The 23,384-nt window shown below is 45.4% G+C and overlaps 1 protein-coding gene across 1 annotated transcript; it reads right to left on the reverse strand.

Moving 5' to 3' along the window:
• Nucleotides 1-14,117: 14,117 nt before the first annotated feature.
• On the reverse strand, nt 14,118-19,162 carry LOC101143741 (uncharacterized protein encoded by LINC01558). The gene is made up of 2 exons (XM_019028699.3): nt 18,836-19,162; nt 14,118-15,598 (listed from the first exon to the last, which is right to left on the reverse strand). Exons 1-2 carry the CDS (start codon nt 19,074-19,076, stop codon nt 15,555-15,557), a joined length of 285 nt encoding a protein of 94 aa, XP_018884244.1. The 5' UTR covers nt 19,077-19,162; the 3' UTR covers nt 14,118-15,554.
• Between the last annotated feature and the right edge of the window lie 4,222 nt (nt 19,163-23,384).

The following is a 23,384-nucleotide window of genomic DNA, read 5'->3' on the forward strand; positions in this document are numbered from 1 at the left end:
TTCCTCTTAGAATAGCTACTTTATGTTTTTATTTCAATTTTTATCTTATTTCTTTACTTAAATACTTTCTACTTTTCCTTCACTATTTTGTTTATTTATTTTATATATTCATTCATTCAAGAAACATTTATATATTGACCATCTACCAGGTAGAAGGCACCACGCTAGGCACATCAGTGACCAAAATCAACAACAACAACAAAAATCTCTGCCCTTCATGGACTTACAGTGTAGAGAAAAGGAAACAAATAATAAACATAACCAAACAATTACAACGTATGATTTCAAGCTGATAAATGCTTTTGCAAAAGAAATAGACCAGGGAAGGGAATCTGGAGTTCTGTGGGACAGTGGGAGTTTTGTTCCTTGGAATTTTTAATAGGGTAGGACTCACCTAGAGGAATACGCATGTAAAAACCTTTTTCATCTTTGCTTTAATAACTGAAATATGTTTTTCTTGCCAGGCTAACAAAGCATTAATGGTGTTTACTAAAGCTACAGTCTTCAAATGTTTAACCACTCCCATGACACAGTTTTTATCAGAGGGACTATGTGAATCTTGATATACTTTTTAAAACATTCTAGGCTGGTGTGGTGGCTCACGCCCATAATCCCAGCACTTTGGGAGGCCAAGGCGGGCGGATCACCAGGTCAGGAGATCAAGACCGTCCTGGCTAACATGGTGAAACCCCATCTCTACTAAAAATACAAAAAAATTAGCCGGGCGTTGTGGCAGGTGCCTGTAGTCCCAGTTACTCGGGAGGCTGAGGCAGGAGAATGGCGTGAACCCGGAAGGCAGAGCTTGCAGTGAGCTGAGATCGCGCCACTGCACTCCAGCCTGGGCGACAGAGCCAGACTTCGTCTCAAAAAAAAAAAAAAACCAAACAAAAAATACTCTAACAAGCTCTATCCTGCACAGGGTACCCACTACAATCTCAGCTATCTTCCAGTTTTTGTTTTTATTCTAGCTCTTCAGACATAGTATTTAATTCTCTCTGCTGTTTACTTGATGTATAATACAAACATAAAGCTTATTGGGAAAAGATACAGTGATTGATTTACAAATGTTATTGCGCCATTCAGATATAATTGAATACAGTCATTTCAGACTATAAATTAGTCTAAATTGAGTAGACAATCAAAATTAGACAACTTAAATTAAAACATGTTGAAACTTTATAAAAATTTGGCAGAAATGACATATTTTCTTCACACAATTACACTGACACTGTTTATACATACCTAATGTATTCTACATAAGAAGTTTCTGATGGAAATTATTTTTCTCTGACACTAAAAAGAATGATTGACATTTAATTTTATGACGTTCACAAAATCAAGAAAACCATTAAACTGTCTTCAAAGTTCTGAATTTTGTATTTCAAATAAATTATTACAATAGTCTTATGTGAAAGTAATGAAATTTGGCTGATAATGATTGAAATGTACTGCCTTGACTTGTAAGCTTCCTTAAAAATTGTTTTCATATTTCAATGGATGTATGTTTTCAAGTAGACGAGTCAAAATTCTAGATTATGGCCAGGTGCAGTGGCTCATGCCTGTAATCCCAGCACTTTGGGAGGCTCAAGCAGTAGGATCACTTGAGGATAGGAGTTCAAGACCAGCCTGGGCAACACGGGGAGACGTCATCTCTACAAAAAAGGCATGGTGGTGTGCACCTGAAGTTCTAGCTATTCGGGAGGCTGAGGCAGGAGAAATGCTTGAGCGCAGGAGTTTGAAGATACAGTGATCTATAATTGTGCCACTGCACTCCAGCCTGGGCAACAGAGCAAGAACCCCAAGTATAAATAAATAAATAAATAAATCTAGATTACAATAATCCATCTATATTAGCATTATTCTGTTTTTGAAGCTCTAATGACTATTTATAGGCTGGGTGTGGTGGCTCACACCTGTAATCCCAGCACTTTGGGAGGCTGAGGCAGGCAGATCACCTGAGGTCAGGAGTTCGAGACTAGCCTGGCCAACATGGTGAAACACCATCTCTAGTAAAAAAAATACAAAATTAGCCGGGTGTGGTGGCACACGCATGTAGTCCCAGCTACTCAGGAGGCTGAGGCAGGAGAATCGCTTGACATTGGGAGGCAGAGGTTGCACTCAGCTGAGATCACACCATTGCCCTCCAGCCTGGGTGACAAGAGTGAAACTCTGTCTCAAAAACAAAAAACAAACAAACAATAAAACTATTTATGTCTGAAATGCCTGATTATTTTTAGCCACAGAGTAGGTGGTATAAAAGATTATAAAAGCAACACTTCTAAACATTTTTTCAGTCTCTTCATTAATACTCTTTAATAAATTTTAAAATTTTTTTTATGATTTGAAATGTTTATATGTGAAATTGAATTATGAATTAAGAAAATTATTCTTCTAATTTTTTTCGTTAATTTTACACACTTCCATATGGAAACCTGAGTCTTTTCCACGACGTGGTTATCCCTGCACTAAGTGTGTAGATGGCTGGCAACTTTAACCTTTGACATTACACAGTTGGCACCACTTGCATCTGGCATTTGTGTCAGTATCAATAACAGGTCATTCAATTTTGTTGAAATAATCAAGTTGTTTTTAATTCCAGCGATGCAGCTTTTTCTAAAAAAAAAAAAAAAAAAAAAAAAAGCAACAACAACTAATTCTTGCCAATCAAACCCTGCTCCAGGCCAGATTGGTGTTTCCAACACCGGAAGATGCTCCAGGCAGTAGATCTGATTCACACTCTCTCAGAAGACGCATGTTTATGAAATTTAAAGCAAGCATTCCTACACTTATCCAGAGTGATTTTTTTACAATATTTTATCTTAGATTCTATAGCTACCACTTACATAAAAAATGCAATGCACCATAACAATAAAACCAAAAGTTTCTCAGAAGACAGTGCAACAGAAAGCCCACGTGTCTATACTCGTCGCTATGGTCAGTATCAGTGTGACCCAGTGAGCTTACCCTAGAATTTATATTATAATTAAAGATTGCCCATTATCATAGCTACTCTTATACTATTTACTACGTACCAAGCACTATGGAAATATTTCAGTGTTTTCACCAACAGTCCGGCCTGACGGCGTGTTAATGCACGGACATCGGTGGGAATGCTCGCCTGGCACGAGGATTCTGGACTGCGTTGGATGGAGTTCATTATCATTCTTAAGGGCTATCCTTTTTAATATGCACATGACTTTTCTAACCAACTTCTTGTGATATAATTGACATACCCTAAATTTACCTATTTAAAGTGTATAATTCAGTGGTACTAGTACATTCACGAGATTGTGCAACCATCACCGCTCCCTGACTCCTGAACATTTCCAGTCTCCCAGGAGAAACCGCATTCTCCTTAGCAGTCCCTTTCCATCCTCCAGCCCCTGGCAGCCACTGCCTGACTTTCCCTTCCTCTGGATTTGCCTGTTCTGGACTTTCATGCACATGGAAGTAGACAGTGTGTGGCTTTTTGTACCTGGTTCGTCCCCTACGCACGTTTTCAAGGTACACTGTGTTGGAGAATGTGTCTGTACTTCTCTTTAATAGACTTTGTTTTTTAGAGTAGTTTTAGGTTCACAGCAAAACTGAGCAGAAGGTACAGAGATTTCCCATCTACCCTCTGCCCCTCAACACACACGCAGCCTCCCTCACAACCCACATCCCCACCACAGCGAGCATGTGTTGCAATTGATGAACCTACAGTGACACATCATTGTCACCCAAAGTCGACAGTTTACAGGAGAGCCCCTCACTTAATAGTGTGCATTCTATGGGTTTGGACAAATAATAATGACACACACCCCCATTGTAATATCCACCTACTGCAGATGATGCCTTCACCTAATAGAAGGGCAAGGAGTTGCTGACAGCCATTGTCCCTCTACCACCATCGCCAAGCCTTAGCCCCGAGCCCTGCCTACACCAGCTGTTCTGAGGTGTTGGTGTATTAGCCCTGCTGTGTCCTGATAGACTTTATCTCTGTCATGCCCGTTCCGGCCCAGTAACCAGACTGCATTGTTTGTTCTGCATATGAGGCTATGCCGTAACTTTCCGTGTGTTTGGGGGCTTAGTCATCGTAGCATTAGATTAACAGGTTTAGGGCCGGGCGCGGTGGCTCATGCCTGTAATCCCAGCACTTTGGGAGTCCGAGGCGGGCAGATCATCTGAGGTCAGGAGTTTGAGACCAGCCTGACCAACATGGTGAAACCCCATCTCTACTAAAAATACAAAAATTAGCCGGGTGTGGTGGTGCGTGCCTGTCATCCCAGCTACTTGGGAGACTGAAGTGGGAGGATGGCTTGAGCTCAGGAGGTGAAAGCTACAGTGAGCCATGATCACACCAGTGCACTCCAGCCTGGACAACAGAGCGAGATCCTGTCTCAAATAAATAAATTAATTAAATATTCTGATTCTCTTCTTTCTTCTGATGTTTCCACTTAGACAATTGTCCAGCATCCAACTAGAAGGCAGCTGGAAGGAGAATACATAGTAAAGCTGTTCTCATTAACTGTATCATTTGCTGACTATTATTGCCATAGGATTGATGAGCACGACAATTATTACACAGAAGAGGGATTTCTTGCTATCCCTCTCAACTGTCTAAATATTTAGACATGTGGTATCTGAGCCATACACATTTCTCTTCCCAATTATTGAGTTCCCAGCTTGGCCCACAAACAGCATGAGGGTTTTGTTTAGAGTGGAGAAGAAAGGCCTTTTTAGAGAGCTGGAGAGCGGGGCTTTCTAAACCAGCTGGGATTCTTTCTGAAGGTGGGAGAGTTGCTGGAAGTAGAGGGATTTTTTGAAGTCGGGTGGGGAGCAGGGAGCTTTTATCAGCCCAAGGGGGTATTTCAAGGCTGAGACTGGCGCTCAGTCTCCACATCAGACCGGCACTCACTGCTCCGGGACTTCCAGAGCAATGTTGCCCCACCTGCCAGGACTCTGCAGACCATGAGGACGGCAGTCCTGACTCCTACAAGTAACCACATTTAGAGCAGACCCCTGAGCCCCACTTCCTCTCCAGCAAAAGCACCGGCTCTGAGGCTCTGCCAGCCCTGAGTTCTGAGACCCCTGGCCCAAGGAGGACGAGGAGAAAAGAACAAATGAGCTGAGTATAGACGTGGCTGCCATTCATCCCTAAGGCTGGAGAGCAAAGGGTAGTCTGGCAGCTCACCCCAAAGCACAGAGAGTGCAGGGAAAGGGAAACGGAAGCATGGGGAAAATGCAGCTCAGACTCAAGAACTTAAAAGTGTCCTCCCCAAAATCAATGCGAGTTAGCTACGCCACCAGCTATGACACTAACCGTCTCCTGCCTACCCCCTGCAGTTGCCTACATTTTGATTTTGGTTTCATAGATCTGGAATCAATCTGCTTGCAGTCAGAAATGTTAGTGAGGTAATCCCAGAGAGAGAAATATCTGCAGCAGTCATTTAAACATCTGGTGCCGCCTCCACCCATGACCCCCTCCATGGCTCGCCTGGCCTCGCCTCATCTCTGCCAACCTATATTCCTCTTGCTTCGAGTGAAGCTCTTTCCCTGTAATTTTCCTTCATCTCCTGATCAATAAAACCTGGATTTACAGGCCAAGAACAAGCAAACAAAAAGTACCCGTGAGCTGGTCTAAACTAGCTTTCATCGAGAAGTGCAGCACAAATAAAATGAGTGATTGGTGAGGGGTGAGTTTTGTTTAACTGGGCTTATTCTGGTTGAGAAGCAAGCTCACATCAACTTGGCCGTGCAGGAGTAATGTGACTGTCCCCAATTCTGTCAAAAACAACAGCAGACTAAACTCCCTGGCCTCACAGCTAGCCACTTCTGAGGATGAGGCTTACCACGCACTCAGGACTACGAGCCTTTTCCAAATGTTCTCTTGTCTACAACCCTCTGAGCGTGGTGCAAATACTAATTAGTGTTTCTAATGTCGCCTCGCACTGTCATTACCCGTTGATGAAGAGACAGACGTGTCTCCGACAACATCCAGGCCAGCCAAGGTGACATTGCTTTCCTTTGCTCCAAAGCTGTATTCAGCTGCCCTAGTTGGAGTCATCCGCATAGAGTCATTACCATCTCACTTTTGGAAACACTCCCACTCCACTCTGTTGCTGTCCCTAGCACTGTCACTGCAATAAGATAAGAGCCCCAGGCTGGGCACGGTGGCTCACAACTGTAATCCCAGCACTTTGGGAGGCCGAGGCAGGCAGATCACCTGAGTCAGGAGTTCGAGACCACCCTGGCCAATATGGTGAAACCCCATCTCTAAAGAAATACAAAAATTAGCCAGGTGTGGTGGCTCACCCCTGTAATCCCAGCTACTCGGAAGGCTGAGGCAGGAGAATCGACTGAACCCAGGAGGCGGAGGTTGCAGTGAGCCGAGATCTCACCACTGCACTCCAGCCTGGGCAACAGAGCAAGACTCTGTCTCAAAAAACAAACAAAAAGAGCCCCAGTGCACCTCCAGCATCCTGGGATCCTGCAGCTCCCCCCCTCCTGGGTGCAGGTCCCTAACTTCCCCCACAGGCCCACCCACCTTCACCCCTACCTGCCTGCTCCAGCCTCTTCTGCTTCCCAAAGCCACGGCCAGATGCACCTCCCCAGACATGGCCTGGCCGGCCCTTCTCTGCTCAGGAATGGACTCGGGCTGGTAATTACCGGCCACGCCAGGTCACCAGCTTGTTTGTCTTGTTCCGGAGACTTCCATGTGATCTTGGCTCCCGTGTGAGCTTGGTCACCTCTGAGCCTCTTCCACGCCTCTCTCCTTTCCCCCAAGCCGTGGCTCCGGCTACCAAAGCAAAGCCATAGCAATGTCCACTGTGTATGGTGAGAACGCTGCCTCCAGAGCTCTGCAGTGCCTCTTACCTCACCGGATCACCACACTCAGCCACACCTGACAGGCAAGCTCAGTTCCCATTTCACACACTGGAAAACAGCCTCAGAACAGTCTAGCAGTTTGCACAGGATTACATAGCTACAGCCTGGCCCACCGTTCCTAAGAAGCCTGTGGCTCCTCACGGCCATAGCTCGCAACCTCCTCCAAAGCCCGGAGGCCTCACTCTCTTCTAGTTCCTGGGGCAGTGACCAAAAGCCCCCGATGTGCAGGACGTAGACCAGACATGAGGCGGGGTCCCTGGCTTAAAAGAGCTGGTAATGAATTAAATCAGCAGGAAAGACAGAAGTAATATAAAGAATTGTCATTAATGTAAGGTAGCAAATGATTAATACCAAAGAAGTGGCAAAGATAGTAGTTGCTGTGGAAGACGGAAAATATGTGTTTGAGGCTGGCGTGGTGCAGAGACAGTTTCTTGGAGAAGGTGGCCTCTGAGCGAGGCTGGCGAGTGGGCATGCCCCCATGTCTTTGTGACCCCGGGGGACAGGCCTCCACTGGAAGGACCACAGCATCCTCTCAAGCCCTGGGCTTCAGTACTGTGTTTCTGTGTGTTGCTGCCTAATGGTTTCCTAAGATTCAGTCTGTCTCCCCGACAACACTGAAGGTGTTATCTTAGAAATATAAAAATGCCCAAATTTTTAAAATATACACTTTCACTTCCTTCACAGCCAGGTTGCAGTGTGACTGCGAGGGCTGGCATGGGACTTGGCAGCTCCTGGTCCCCAGGGAACTCGGAATTGCACTGGGGCCTATAGCAAGGGACCCATGAAGAGCTGACGGTTGACTTGGGCCTCCCTCCAAACTCTGGGTGAATGGAAATATTACTAGCTGCCTGGCAGGTGCATTGATTTAACTCAGTGCAGTGATTAATAGGTCTCAGCCTGTTTATGTGATTATAACAAAATATCTGAGGCTGGGTCATTCGTGAAGAACAGACGTTGATTCTCACACTCCGGAGGCCGGGTCCGAGATCAAGGTACCGGCAGATTCAGTGCCTGGTCGGGGGCAGCTCCTCTCAGACAGCACCTTCTCCACATCCTCACGTGGCAGGAGGTGAGGAAGGAACAGACTCGCCCCTTGAGCCGCTTTCTAATAAGGAGCTAGTCCTCCTGCACATCCCTCCTCTCAGCACCGTCACACTGCTGACCACGTCTCCACATATGAATCTTGGTGGACACATTCAGGCCACAGCAGATGCAATGGAAAGGATAGTTCAAAACATAAAAATGGTCACAATTTTAGTAGCAAAAGGCCAGCCTCCTGTTTGGACTGACATTGGGCCTTCTGCTGTGGGTTTCCTGAGAGCCTCACGCCCCTCTTCACACGCGGGCCTCCTTCACTCTCCCTGGGGTCCTGGCTAGGAACCTCCACGCCCACCACCCACTGCTCATCTTCTGCTGCCCCCACAGCTTAGATGGCCCGTTCACCCAGTGTTTCTCATCTGCCTGCCTACACCATCTCTTCACATCTCAGCTTAGCCACGACCGTCTCTCGGAGCCCTCCGGACCTTCGAAGACTGGTCTAGGGGCTTTCCTATGCACTTACAAGGCAGCCTTTAAGCCCCAGTGGTCTTTCTCCTCACCAGGCTGTTTTCCTAAGGCAGGAGGTCTGTATTTGGTGTCATCATACACTGGGCACTGACCAGGCTGACCAAGCCTACCCTCGGGGACTGTTTGTGAATAGCTGAGCAGCAGGGGCCGGCGGAGAGACCTCAGCTCTGGGTTATCCATCCGCTAGCAGCCATCCCCTTGTCTGCTGTGGTAGAACATGGATCTTAGCAGAAATGCACAAACCACCCCAACCATAAGACTGCATGCATTCCTACTCAGCTCATTATCAATCAAGATGTGAATTTATAATCCTGGTAATTACTAATCAATAAAATTAGACCAGATAAGTCCCTGAATTGTCAAATGTAAAAATGAGAATGTAAGAAGAGCTAGTTGAGAGGTCAAAACACAGAGGAAGTCCTGGTGTGGCAGCCACACGCGGAACCCCAGCACTTCGGGAGGCTGAGGCCAGCCCAGAAGCTCGAGCCTGGGCAACACAGTGAGGTCCCATCTCTCCAAAAAAATATTTAAAATTAACCGGGCGTGGTGGTTGCATGCCTGTGGTCCCAGCCACTCGGGAGGCTGAGGTGGGAGGATCACTTGAGCCCAGGAGTTTAAGGCTGCAGTGAGCCACGATTGTGCCACTGCACTCCAGCCTGGGCTATAGGGCGAGACCCTGTCTCAAAAATACATTAATACTTTTAAAAGCACAGGTACAGAGGAAGAAGGCCTGAATGATTCTCAAAGCCCATCCTGCACCTGCCCTCCCCCCAGAATGACTCCAGCTTTGCCTGAGCACTCACAAGGAGAGCCAGGCCCAGGCCCTCCCCACAGTGATGTGCCATCAGGTGGAGAAGCCACACCCTCCGCCTGTCCACTCCCACACTCACCGTTGCTGCGTCACACGTGGGCAAAGGAAGAATCGGAAACTAAAGGTTGTCAGTTACCTTTTCAGGGAAATACATGTCCCCATTTGTTTTCTAGAATGAAAAGAACAGCTTCAAGGTGTTTAGAGGCTCCTGTCAACGCCCCTCATGCTTGGAAATGAATGCGAGCTGCAGATTCGGGTTGCCTTCTCCACCTGCTGCAAATGCACCTTTAATTGCTTGTACACATCACATTTTCCCGGGGAGCTGATGAGTCACCTGCCTTTCCACTCATAGGCTCACGCCCACCTCAATCCATCCTTCTTTATGTCTCTACAGGTAAAGAAAATTGCCTGCATTAGCTGCCCTGACAGCCACCCACTACTCCCGAGGGTGAACATCCAGAAGAGAGAAGGCGCACCTCTCAGAGTCGGTCTGGACCGTAACAACGGGAACGGTTATGCTCTTTCAAAAGGCTCTTTCTCTTTTATGCCCACAGATAAAAGTTAGGGACTTCTTGCTGAATCCCAGGAGGTAGTAAAAAAACCATGAATCTCCATCCAAGGATCCCTGCACCTAGTTGGTGCCTCCGCGGCACTCCGGTTTAAAGACCAGGGATCTTAGTCGTCACTGTTTGTAGAGAATGAGAAGAATCAAACCTCACAAAATTAAATCGCTTCTGATGCTCTCCCTTCCAGGCATGTGAATGGGCCCATGCAGACAACATCTTTGTGCTGGGCTATTTGGCCAGATGTATGTAAAAGATCTGTGAATCATGGCAGTGAGTAACGCAGCACCTTCACTTAGTAGGGGCTCATCAAGAGCTTGGCGAATGCATAAGTGGCTGGATGAATAAATCACTGAGCTCTGCAGGCTTAGGTCTGTCTCTGCTCTACTGACCAGATCGGCAAATCCCCACCATGGAAGAGAGTTCTCAGGGCGGCAGCTCCCTGTCTCAACCCTCCCTAGCCCTACAAAATTATAAAAACAGATGATGGCTGCACAGGTCTCTGAAGCAGGGCTAGATCCATAAATTATCTAATGGAATTTCATCCTTGCAATAAGATACATTCTTTATAGGTGAGAACCCTGAGCATCAGAGAAGGCAACTAACTCACCCAAGGTTAAACAGCCATGAAGGGGAGGAGCTGGGATGTGGGGGTCTGACTCCAGCATCTGCACTTCCAGTGACTCGGCTATAGTAGTGCCCCTCACATCTTATCTGAAAGCACGTGGGCTGGGCCTGACAACCTGTGTCTTAAACAACCTCCCAGGTAAAACCCATGCTGATGGTTGACGAACCTTACTAGGAGCCACAAAGCCCTTTTCCACTCTTGGTACTTCTCTGATCTGTCCTCTAGAACATCTTCTACAACTTTCCTGATTACACGAATGAATCTACCTTTTCATTTTTGTGATTCAGTTTTGTATGAGTCAGGATTCTCCAGAGAAGCAGAGCCAACAGGAGATATATAGATACAGAGATAGAGAGAGAGAGTTGGAGGAATCGGGGCTCATGTGATTCAGGGAACTGGCAAGTCTGGAGTCCACAGGGCAGGTCAGCTGCCTGGAGATGGAGATGACAGTTGATATTTCAGTCTGGAGTCCGAAGGCCAACTGGAGACAGAATTCCTTCTCTCTCTGGAAACTTCAGTCCCAGTGAAGCCTCTTCAGGCCCTCAGTGGGCCAGAGGAGGGAAAATACCCTTTTCTGTCTACACACCTGCTCTCCATGTCCACAGCAGCGCTCTATGACAGGAGAATGTTTGTGCAGTCACTTGGGGCTTGCCTCCCTCCTGTGTCTAGTCCGTGGCGCAGAAAGGTTTGCCTGCACTTTGGTCTTCTACCAGCCACTGACTTAAGAACTTTTGAAATTATTCTAATTGGCATTTTTAACATTTCATCTTTGAATGTTTAAAAATATTCATTGTAATGTAATTGTCAAGTAGGTAATGTGCTCAGGCACCACCAGCTCATTTCCCAGCTTCTGGACAGGTGACTGTGGCTTAACAGCTTCCAGTCTCCAGCAGAGACTGCCACTCAGTGTCCCCAGCAAAGCTCTGGTCTTCATCTGGAACCTGAAGGGCAAACAATCCAGAGAGAGAGAGAGAGAGAGAGGAAGGAAGGAAGGAAGGTCTGTCCTCCTTAATAACAAGGGATAATTTGGGCTGAATTTTGCCTATGTTGCTGCACTTAGTGTCACCTTCAGCAGTAACTTTAACCATTCTGGAATATTATTGACACCTGTTCCAACGGAAGGAATGGAAGGAATTGACATCTGTTCCAATGGAAGTCTCTGATAAAGAAGTCTTTATCAATATCTAAGCAAGTTTTCACCTTCTATTGAATGCCAATTTGTAAATGCAGAGATATTTCATAATTGCTTCTTACCTCCAAGAGTTTCAGTCAACAGCTAAAATGACTCTTTTTGAAATAATGTATGCTGCTTTGAATCTACTCCTCAAAATTTACACCCCATCTAAAATGCTTTCCCAATTTTCCCATTTATCTAAGGCCTTGCTCATAACTGAATCCTTTGAAAAATATTACCATTTTCAAAATGTTTGCATACACTTAACCTTCAAGATGCCTGCACCAGGCACTCAGCATGAATGAAGTCAAAGCAAGTCCTGTGCTGCATTCCCCCAAAAAAGCCAATTCTGTCCAGTGTCACAACTGGAAGCACATCAATCACTCCAAGGACATCCCAGAAAGAACATCATTTCATCAGTAACTATGAGGAGATGATATATGTTTAGCCTACAAGGAATCAGATGCAAAAAATTTCAGTGAATGTTTACATGATCTTTTGATGAAGAAGGCCTATTTTTTTTTTTTACAAATAATACAAAAGCAAAGACAGAAACAATAAGGAAAACAGTCACAACTTTTATACCTAAAAGTGTAAAATCTCTAGATGCCAAACTTCAATTAACAAAATTACAAACAAATGAAAAGTCCAAATGAAATACTTGCACTATGCATGAAAAACAAAACATTTATTTTCTAGCATATTTGATTATTTTAACAATCAGTAAGTAAGAACGATAACTCCCATGAGAAAAAAAATGAAGCCAGGGCATAATTGCCAACTCATTAAAAATATGTAAATATATAACATTTATATTAATATAAAAGATATAACAGCAAACATATTCATAATATTCAATCTTTCTAGAATTCAAGAAACATGTATCAAAAAAATGAGAAACCAGTTTTGTCATTGGAAAAGTTGTATTTATTTTTTATTGCATTTTGATAAAAGCCCATTTTTGGTGAGGGTCTGACAAATCAGATGCTCTGAAACGTGGGTGGAAGAAATGTCAATTCATGCAACTTTTCTAAATATTGACAAAACTCAATATTTACCAGGATGCTTAAAGATTTCAAACACTTCGGCCGGGCGCAGTGGCTCACGCCTGTAATCCCAGCACTTTGGGAGGCCAAGGCAGAAGGACCACCTGAGGTCAGGAGTTTGAGACCCACCTGGTCGACATGATGAAACCCTGTCTCTACTAAAAATACAAAAATTAGCTGGGCGTGGTGGTGCGCACCTGTAACTCCAGCTATTCAGGAGGCTGAGGCAGAAGAATCGCTTGAACCAGGCAGCAGAGGTTGCGGTGAGTGAGCTGAGATCATGCCAGTGCACTCCAGCCGGGGCAACAGAGGGAAGCTACATCTCAAAAACAAAACAAACAAACCAACAAAAAAAGATTTCAAACACTTCAACCTTATTATTCCATACCTGGAAATCTAAGGAAATAATCAGGAATGAGCAAAATTTGGAATACACGAATATTTGTTGTAACATGATTAGTAACTATGAACCAATGATCTTAAATGTTCAAGAACAAAAGGGAGAAATAAATTGAGTTTATTCCACATTTGATAGAAAACTATACAGCCACTAATACAAATACGATTTTGAAAAACATGTATTGACCTTGAAAAATGTTTATGCCATTGTTAAGAGAAAAAGCAGAATGAAAGCACTGCAGATAATTTGATTTCATCAGGAATATGTCTTAAAATTACCTGTGTATTTATATGTATTAAAAGTTCTGGGCTGGGCGCGGTGGCTCACTCCTGTAATCCCAGCACTTCGGGAGGCTGAGGCGGGCAGATCACGAGGTCAGGAGATCGAGACCATCCTGGCTAACATGGTGAAACCCCGTCTCTACTAAAAATACAAAAAATTAGCCGGGCGCAGTGGCGGGCGCCTGTAGTCCCAGCTACTCGGGAGGCTGAGGCGGGAGAATGGCGTGAACCCAGGAAGCGGAGGTTGCAGTGAGCTGAGATCGCGCCACTGCAGTCCAGCCTGGGCGAAAGAGCGAGACTCCGTCTCAAAAAAAGAAAAAAAAGTTCTGCTCACTGATATTTTAGATATACCCCCTACTGAGAACCAACAATATGCCATATGATCCCAATTCTACTGCGTACAAAACATTGAAACAAAATCCAGAAAACATTCATTGTGTTTTGCCCTACGTTAGTACATTTATCATTTGAAAAAAGAGGGCAACTTTTTTTTTTTTTTTTTGAGACGGAGTCTTGCTCTGTCGCCCAGGCTGGAGTGCAGTGGCATGATCTCGGCTCACTGCAAGCTCCGCCTCCCGGGTTCACGCCATTCTCCTGCCTCAGCCTCCCGAGTAGCTGGGACTACAGCTACCACCCCCGGCTAATTTTCTGTACTTTTAGTAGAGACGGGGTTTCGCCATGTTAGCCAGGATGGTCTCGATCTCCTGACCTCGTGATGTGCCCGCCTTGGCCTCCCAAAGGGCTGGGATTACAGGTGTGAGCCACCGCGCCTGGCCGGCAATTTTTGAAAGTACAAAATGAAGCCTTTAATCTGGCGTAAGATATGCCATTAATATTGTTTTTCTTTATTTTAGATTCCATTTCTTTCTTTCCATTTTATTTTTATAGAGATGAGGTCTTGCTATGTTGCCTAGGCTGGTCTCAAACTTATGGCTTAAAGTAATCCTCCCACCACAACCTCTCCAAATGCTGGAATTATAGGCCTGAACCACTGCTCCTGGCCTAGATTTCCTTTCTTAAATCAAATTTTCCTTTGATAGCTTTTCTCATACCCAAGCAGAGAGCCACTTCGGTAGCACATCGAGATTACACAATTGCTTGCATCTTTTGTTGATGCTTTTCATCATTTTTCAAATTGACAAAAATTTCCCAAGAGACAACCAAAAGTTAAACTCAATGTTCACATAATGTTCATTCAATGTTTATGAAAATGTAATGTTTTCTTTACTAATTTAAACATATCTGTCAGATAATAAACACTGACTTTTTAAACTTAAGGACTATGTTTTGCTGAAAAAGCTTTTTTTTGAACAGGAAAAGGCAGTTAACAAATTCATACATTCTCCTCTTCCTACTTCTAACTCATGAAGCTAAAAACAGTTCATTGTATCATAGATCACTTTCTACTCTGAAAACATGGACAGAGCTCACTTCCTAGAGTGGCAAAAATCAAACACACTTGCTAACAACATAAAGGGCCATATTTGTTAAGAGCTCCTAATAGGTTACAATAAATCAAGTTAAAATCAGTTAAAAATAACATGTGTTCCCTTTCTGCTAGGATCCAACTCATCATTTAGGACGTGGTTGGAATAGGAATTGCTCAGTAGAGACTAATGCTAACTCCTTTGTGCTCCTTCTTTCCCTCTTCGTACTTTCTGCTTTCTCTTTCCCATCTGCACTGATACTGCATTGCCTGTTTTGTCTCTTAATTGAGCCTGAGATCTCAGGGTGCAAGGTCACAGATCTCTTTCACAGCACAGTCCACAGCTGGTGCCAAGACAGCATGTGATTGAGATGTCTAACCTTAACCGACACTATGAGCTACAACACTTACAAACCCCAAAGTTACTAAGATTTTAAAGGTGCTCAGCTCTCGTCACATATGTTTAATGCACTAAAGAGCACACTCTTGAGATTGTTCAAATCAACATCGGCCAGCCTGCTAAATACTTACCTGTGCACTTCTGGATCAAGCTCTGTGGGCACAGCAGGTCATTTAAACTTGGGTAGAAATGTGTTTTGTCTTCGATAACCTTCCCGCTGTGCCTAACCAGTGCCTGCTGTCCCCATGAATCTTCTCCTCTGTGCAATGTGCATGAAGCCTGTGCTCTTCCTCACAGCCCTCTCCCTGCAGTCCCGGCACCAAGGCCGGCTTCGCGCCGGCTTCGCGGGCAGGCCACCTCCTCTGCACACCGCTCCCTGTTCCCTGCTGGGTTTAAGTAGGAATGGAGCCTTCCCAGTGTTGAAATAAACCTGTGTCTACAAAAGAAAACAAAAACAAGACAGAATTCATTTGTAATTTGGTATTTGTCTGACTTTTCCTATGAACTCTTAGGATGCTTTTCTTATATTTCTCTGCAAACATGTTCCGTTTTTCCACCCGTGATTACAAGTTGCATAGATAATCTACTTCCCTTTCGACATTGTGACATCTTTGAATGTAGAATCCGTTTCCGTGTATCTGGTACTCCCTGCCGGAGTACTTGCTGCACTGTGGCCATCAATGGGTGTTTGTTCAACATTTAATAATGGTGCAATTTAACAAAATTCTATTAAATTTGTTTCTGTCTACATGGAAATGTAATTTTATCTTATTAGAACCATTTCACTTTTAAATGCCCTAAAATAGCACTCTTGGAATGAGGAAATGAATATAAACTAAGAAGACACCTGTGGGGACCTTTGTCCCAATCCCCATCAGTTAATCTTCCAGCCACCTGGCGAGGATACAGGCTCAAAGGCAGGTGTTAGGCTGAGGTCGCCCAGTCACCAGCTCCAGGGTTCTCGGATACCCCGCTCTCACCACTACCACGCGCAAGAGCAGAGCGAGAGCTCCTTAAAGCCAGTTTATTTAGCATTTTGATCTTTTCATTTTCTGATTTCTTATAATTTATAAATTTGAAGAATGCCTTCTTCCACACTGGTGGGGGGGTGTAACTAAAGCCTGGAGGCTGCTGTTGCGACGCCTTTGTGGCTAGAGCTTCTTTTACTATCCTGAGTCAGAGCCTCCCGAAGCCACGGAGGAACGCCCACTGGGCTGGGGGGTGGGGTGGGGACACTGCGCATTCAGGTCTCACCATCTGGGGACCCAGTGTGCTGTGGTGCCCTTGCTGAAGCAAGGCTAATTGTCCTCATGTGACCAAGAGAGTCTTCTCACGGCCATGCACAAAGACAGACACCGTGTCAACAAGCATCCCAAGGTAGGACAGAGGCAGAGTGTTTCGGATTCTCTTTTAGAATTTGGTGGCAACCGCTGGAGAGGCTGGTCTAATTTGCAACAAGTTAAACAAAGAGCCTTAGGAAGACAAACAGAAGAAAGACCCTTGGATTTATTACAGAATCCAAGGCCTGGCTTTTTGAGCCAGGCTTAGCTTTATTAGCATATAGCATAATGCTTGGCACCGAGGAGACACTTAATAAATATTTATGCACAAATGAATGAATTTTCAGCATGTCACTTAACCCTTTGTACACTCAGTCTCCAAGTCTACAAAATAAGATGATTCAACTGGATAGTTATCATGATTGTAAAAATGTCTTGATTTAGAGACACCTACTTTTCCCTCATCCTCTACCTTCACACGTGACTAAAGCAAATCATAACCAAACCTCATTAATTTAGAACTACACTAGCAAGCCTCATCTAATTCATTAAAATCTGAATTACAAAATATATTAAGAGAAATACAACATTACTTTTTAAAAATTCAATAAATAGGATGAAGATGTAAGTGAATAAGATTAATTAGATAAAATGATTTGTACACTTATGCTCCAGATTGATAAATCCAAACTTTAAAATGTCCTAACAATAAAATATAGTTCTGAGTTTCAGGGTAGCTCCTTTGTGCTTCTTTCTTTCTTTCTTTCTTCTTCCTTCCTTCCTTCCTTCCTTCTTCTTTCTTTTTATTTTTGATGTTTACTTTTGTTTTTCCAACTAGAAACTAAGCCTCTGAAGTCAGGGAATATGTAGTATAGAGCTTGTGAGATAGCTTTTGAAAATGGACAGAAGTATTTCAGAAACTTCTGCTCAACAGTTGCTATGGACTGAACTGTGCACTCCCACCCTGCAAATTCCCAGGGGAAGCCCCACCCCTCAGCATGGAGCAGGGGCCTGTAAGGAGGTCGTTAAGGTTAGATGGGGTCATAAGGGTGGGTCCCTGAGCCAATAGGATTGCTGTCCATATAAGAGGAGCCACCAGAGAGCTTGCTGTCTCGGCATACAAGCATAGAGGGACAGGGGCTGCTGGGCAAGTCTGGAAGCCTCCAAATGCAATCTGCCTGCTGCCCGCTGGATCTCAGACTTCCAGCGTCCAGAACTGTGACGAATCAATGTATGTGGTTTAAGCTGAAACTACCCAGTCCACGGACAGCAACCCAGGCAGAATAATACAATAGCAATGTCAACACCACACAAAACTCTCCTGTCTCCTTGTAGATGAAGCAGCTCCAACCCACAGGCTCCAGTCTCACTCAAGGCTCACCAGAGATGCAAGCCTCACCCTCCCCATCCACCCCTGCATGCCACCATCCACTCCCATGCCCCCATCCACCCCTGCACACTATCCACTATCCACCTCTGCACTAAACCAGCCACCCTTACACCCCCCCACCCCTACCCCCATCATCCATCCCCACAATACACCATCCATTCCTGCCATTCACCCTTGCGTGCCACCATCACCACCGCACTCAGCCATCCACCCCTGCACTCAACCATCCACCCCTGCTCCCCACCATCCACCCCACCCCTCACCATCCACCCCATCCTCAGCCATCCAATACCACCCCTCACCATCCTCCCCAACCCCACCATCCAATCCTACCCCTCATCATCCATCTCCCCACCATCCACCCATACCCCTCACCATCCACCCATACCCCTCACCATCCACCCCATCTCAATCACCCAATACTACCCCTCACCATCCTCCCCTACCCCCCACCATCCTCCCCTACCCCCCACCATCCACACCTACCCCTCACCATCTGCCCCTACCCCCCACCACCCACCCTACTCTGTCTTACTCAGGACATCCACCCCATTTCAGGCATCTGTCCAAAGCCCATGCATCCACCAACCTGCCTGAGAGAGCAAAGGACCCTCCACCTAAATTCTTATCTGTTCTTCAAGGGTTTCCATCCATTCCACTCACCCTCTGAGTTATCGCCATTGCAGTGGGTGAGACATTTCACTTGAGGGAATGAAGGGTTTTTTTGGTCCCCTCTCCCTTAAAAAAATTTCAGGGAGTTGAGCGATGAAAAGCTGCCCTTCCCTTAAGACACACACACCTTGGCCCAGCATAGTGTGCTAGGCAGTACCCTAGCATGCAGCAGGCAAATACAGGGCACCTGGGTCCACCTGAACTTCAATCAACCACAGATAATTTCTTAACTTATACTAGATTTAGATAACACTATACACAACCCTACTCTACTACCATGTATTAGATTATGCCAAGAAATAATCCATGGTCATTGTAAATGCACACTTACCTGGCACACTGTATTTTACTTGCTCTATCTGGCAACTCCTTCCATTAGGGAAGTCTGAAGTGAGCAGTCGAGCTGGGAGAGCAGAGTCATGCAGGGCAGGGGAATGATGGGGTCCCACAGCCGTGCCCATCAGCCCGTTGACCACATCTGCATGGCACAGGGAGAAGGAGGGGAGGACAGGTGGGTCCTGGCACGGCCACCCCTTCATCAGCCCATCAACCACAGCCTGCACGGCACTCATCCCATGAGCTGTCACCCAGCACCCACCAGGAACTGAACAAGAAGGACATGGCTGTGTCCTCAGGGAACTTAGGGAGGACAGTTATCTCCCCCACAACACAGTTCAATCAAATGTACCATGGGGCAGGTGTTAGTCTAATATTAACCAGTGCTGGGAACACTGCGTGATCTTAGTTCCTTCTTGACAAGTTTGTTTTCAAAAAGCTGAAGGAAAATACATCACAGTGATACAGAAGTTGAACCAGCCTCTGGCCCTGAGCACCAGTGCACCAAGCAGGTGATGGGGCGGCCCCAGTATAGGCAACAGCACGTGGGGTCTGGGGGCAGCCGGGGATCCAAGCTTAGCCTGGGCAGCATGTGAGGTGAGTGGCCAGCAGCACACCCCAGTGTCACCTGGTGCCTTGGTAAACGAGGCTGCCAGAAAAAGCATGGATTAAGCAAGTTTATTTTGCCTGGGGTCATCATTTTAGCAACACAAACTTACGTCATTAATTTGCATTGGCATCTGACCATTTTGTGAAATGTGGAGTTTCTGAGGGCGGCAGGGCACCTAGAGTCCAGCACCTTCCTGTGCTGCCCACTCTGGCAGAGGCCCCAGGCAGAGAAGAAGGCGGCAGAGAGGTAGACTAGCTGATGAAATTTCTGATTTTGTAACTCAAGCCTTCTTTCTCATTAATTTTTTTCACTTCTCCCTTTTTATGGAAATAGAACATACATACAGAAAGTACACTTAAAATATCAGCTTGATGAATTTTCACAGCCTGCGCTCACCCTCATCATCAGAGCCAGATGAACAACCTGAACACACAGCAGCCCTGAACCCTCTGCGGGCCACTCCCAGGCACCAAGCTCTGGCACGCTCACTTCTGAAGGCAGAGAGTGATGTGCCTGTGTTTTTGCACTTTATACGAATATATTTTGTCTTACATCTTAATTGCATATGTTATTTATCCCCAAGTTCCCTGAGGACAGAGCCACGTCCTTCTTGTTCCTTCCTGATCAGTTCCTGGTGGGTGCGGGGTGGCGGCTCTTGGGATGAGTGCACGCTTGGTAGTGAAGGGGTGGCCGCGCCTGGACCCACCCGCTCTCTCTCTCAACCTCCCTGTGCTTGACAGGCTGCTGGGCATGGCTGTGGGACACCATCAATGATTACTCTCCCTTTAACCCTTTCAGAATCAGCAACACAAGCAGTGCTTTAAACCCAAAAGGTCCCTTAGCACCAGGCCATAGAGATTTTGCAAAAGCCGTGGGATACGGAGCTGGTACAAGTGGAGTCTCTCTTATTCGAAATGCCTGGTACCAGAAGTGTTTTGAGTGTTTTATTGTTTCGTATTTTGGAATATTTGCGTATACATAATGAGACATCTTGGAGGTGCTACCCAAGTTGAAACACAAAATAAATTCATGCTTTATATACACATAGCCTGAAGTAATTTTATACAATATTTTTAATAGTTTGTAAATGTAACGAAATTTTGGTTACATTGTGACTGCAACCTGTCACATGAGGTGATATGGTTTGGCTGTGTCCCCACCCAAATCTCAACTTGAATTGTATCTCCCAGAATTCCCACGTGTTGTGAGAGGGACCAAAGGGGAGGTGATTGAATCACGGGGGCCGGTCTTTCCTGTGCTGTTCTCCTAATAGTGGATAAGTCTCACGAGATTTGATGGGTTTATCAGGGGTTTCTGCTTTTGCTTCTTCCTCATTTTCCTCTTGCTGCCACCATGTAAGAAGTGACTTTCACCTCCCGCCATGATTCTGAGGCCTCCCCGGCCATGTGGAACTGTAAGTCCAATTAAACCTCTGTTTCTTCCCAGTTTTGGGTATGTTTTTATCAGCAGCATGGAAACAGATTAATACATGAGGTCAGGCGTGGAATTTTTCACTTGTGGCATGAGGTTAGTGCTCTAAACATTGTAGATGCCAGGGCATTTGGGATTCCAGGTTTTTGAATTAGGGAGGGTCAGCCTGTATGGCAAAAAGCCAGGTGCAGCAGCCTCCAGTCTGCAGGCCTGAATATTGGGCTGCTAATGCAGGAGAAGGCAAGATTGATCTGATGTCAAATATTGAAGCTGAAATGTGTCAGTGCCCATGTGGATCAATGTTTCATGTGAGGACAATGCTGACATTTTTCTAACCAGCTGGATGATTTTAAACCATTGTGCTGAAAAAAAGACAATCAAAGAATTATGATTTTTTTAAAAATCTCCCTAGCCTGTAAAGTTTAACACTGAAATACAGTCCTTGAGAATATCTTCTTCTAAGTGTGGTGTAGAAATTCCATTTCTGCAGTGGTTTGAGGTTGATGTGCTTCTACAAGATGGTGTTGTGGTCTGGCCTAGCTATGCAGATCCTTTTGTTTCTGTTTCTGGAAATATGTCAGGCATGTTGCCCTGTTGGTGTAATTTCCTTTAATTCATCCTTGGTCACCGTTTTCCAGGGCCTCTGGGCATGGGCGTTGATAACCTACGCCTGGTAACACCAACGTCTGTGAGCCCAGCCTGACAATGATTCTACCACCTGTCGATGGGGCAGGTTTCAGTGTAAACAAGCGTGTGAATAACTGCTGAAATATTGACGCTTTATTGCCTCCACGGAGGCCACAGTTTCCTTTATTTTATGATGGTACTTGAAATAATGTTTGATAAGAACCTGCCCAAAGTCCTCCTCACATTGAGCATCTTAGAGTTTCAAAAGAAAATTGTTGAGGTTTCTGTTCAAATTCCAGAAGATCCAACTAGATCCTGGGAGTCATCATCATGCTTCTGGTGGATTTTCTCCTGCTCACATCACAGAGTGTGATTCTGAGACCCCTCTAGCTGTCCCAGTCCCCTATGCCCAAGTTAATTCATTCACTTCAGTGCTTCAAAAACTGTCTTTAATTCTCACAAGCCCCAAGTTGATGCATTCTTCTGAAATCCTTGCTTGATGACACTAAGTATCCATTCCCTGCCATTCTCTGTCACCACACGCTTTCCATTTTCTCACTGCACATAGTAAAATATGTAATTTTATATTTGCTTTTCATTTTACTTTCCATCTCCTTCACCAATATGGAAGCTCCAGGAAGGGAGAGGCGATGGACTTTCTTCCCCTGTTGTTTTGCTACCATCACGCACACAACGCCTGAATTATAGTCGCTGCTCAATAAACACCTGTTAATGAATAGATGGTAGTGGCGCAGGGACCCGGTGCAGGTGAAAACCTCCCTGTATTCCTCTTTAGCTCAGCACTCAGGGCACATTCCTTCCTGTGCACAGTGGAAGGTAACTCTGCTGAGCCCTCTGTCACCGTAGCCTCTGCAGAGGTCCGGGCACACGGCCACCTCGGAGCCCTCCTGCAAGCATAGCAGCCTCGCATGCAACCTGGAGAATGTGCACATGTGTGGGACTGGCCCTGGTTCCCACCACACTGGGAGGTGGCCTTTGCAGAGAGTTGTCATATAACAGCCCTGCCAAGGGGAGGGTGGGACGTCATGGTTTCACATGGATAAGGTTCTTTAAGGCAGGCTCCCTACAACACTTAGCAAATAAATAGTGTTTATTCATGTGCTCATCCAAACATTTGCTGCCCAATGCAAATTCACTAGAATCATAGCGTCAAACAGCTGGATGATCGCTCATCATCACACACAGGCTTGAGGAGTCCCAGAGCTAACGTCAGCAAGATGATGGATGGATGGATGAGAGATAGATAAATAGATAATAGGTTAATGGAGACAGATAGATGGTAGATAATGATGATAATGAACTTAGGTATAGATAGACAGTAGATGTGGATAGGTAGGTCGTTAGTAGGTAGATAGATAACAGGTTAATAGAGATAGAGAATAGATAGATAATTAATAGACAGATAGAGATAGAGATAGATGAGAGATAGAGATGACCCTGGCTTTATCATTTATTAATATCATTTCGACAAGGCAGAGACCCCAGCCCATGGAGAAGCTGTTGGTGGTGTGGCCAGGGTATGCAAATGTTTATGCACACGTGTGTTTTTGAGGGGGAAGAGAGGAAGGAAATGGGGGAGAGGAAAGAAGAAAAACAATGGGACAAAGCACCCGGGGCCGCCATTCACGGGACCCTGTGTTAAATAGGTGGTTATTTGAATAGTTGCTGCTGAAAGCTTCTGCTACCTTCCCCAGGTCAGGAATGAAACACACAGGCCCTGCTGGTGGCTCTGGTTTTTTCTGGAATTGTTCTACTGGAAACTGCTCTCTGTGAATTGACGGCTAATGAGACAAGCATCCGAAGCAAATGAGGGGCAGTGCCCTCCCCCTGTGTCCACTCGTGGTCTCCTCCCAGG

The sequence above is a fragment of the Gorilla gorilla genome, chromosome 5 (assembly GCF_029281585.2).
Source record: "Gorilla gorilla gorilla isolate KB3781 chromosome 5, NHGRI_mGorGor1-v2.1_pri, whole genome shotgun sequence".
NCBI classification, from domain to species: Eukaryota; Metazoa; Chordata; class Mammalia; order Primates; family Hominidae; genus Gorilla; species Gorilla gorilla.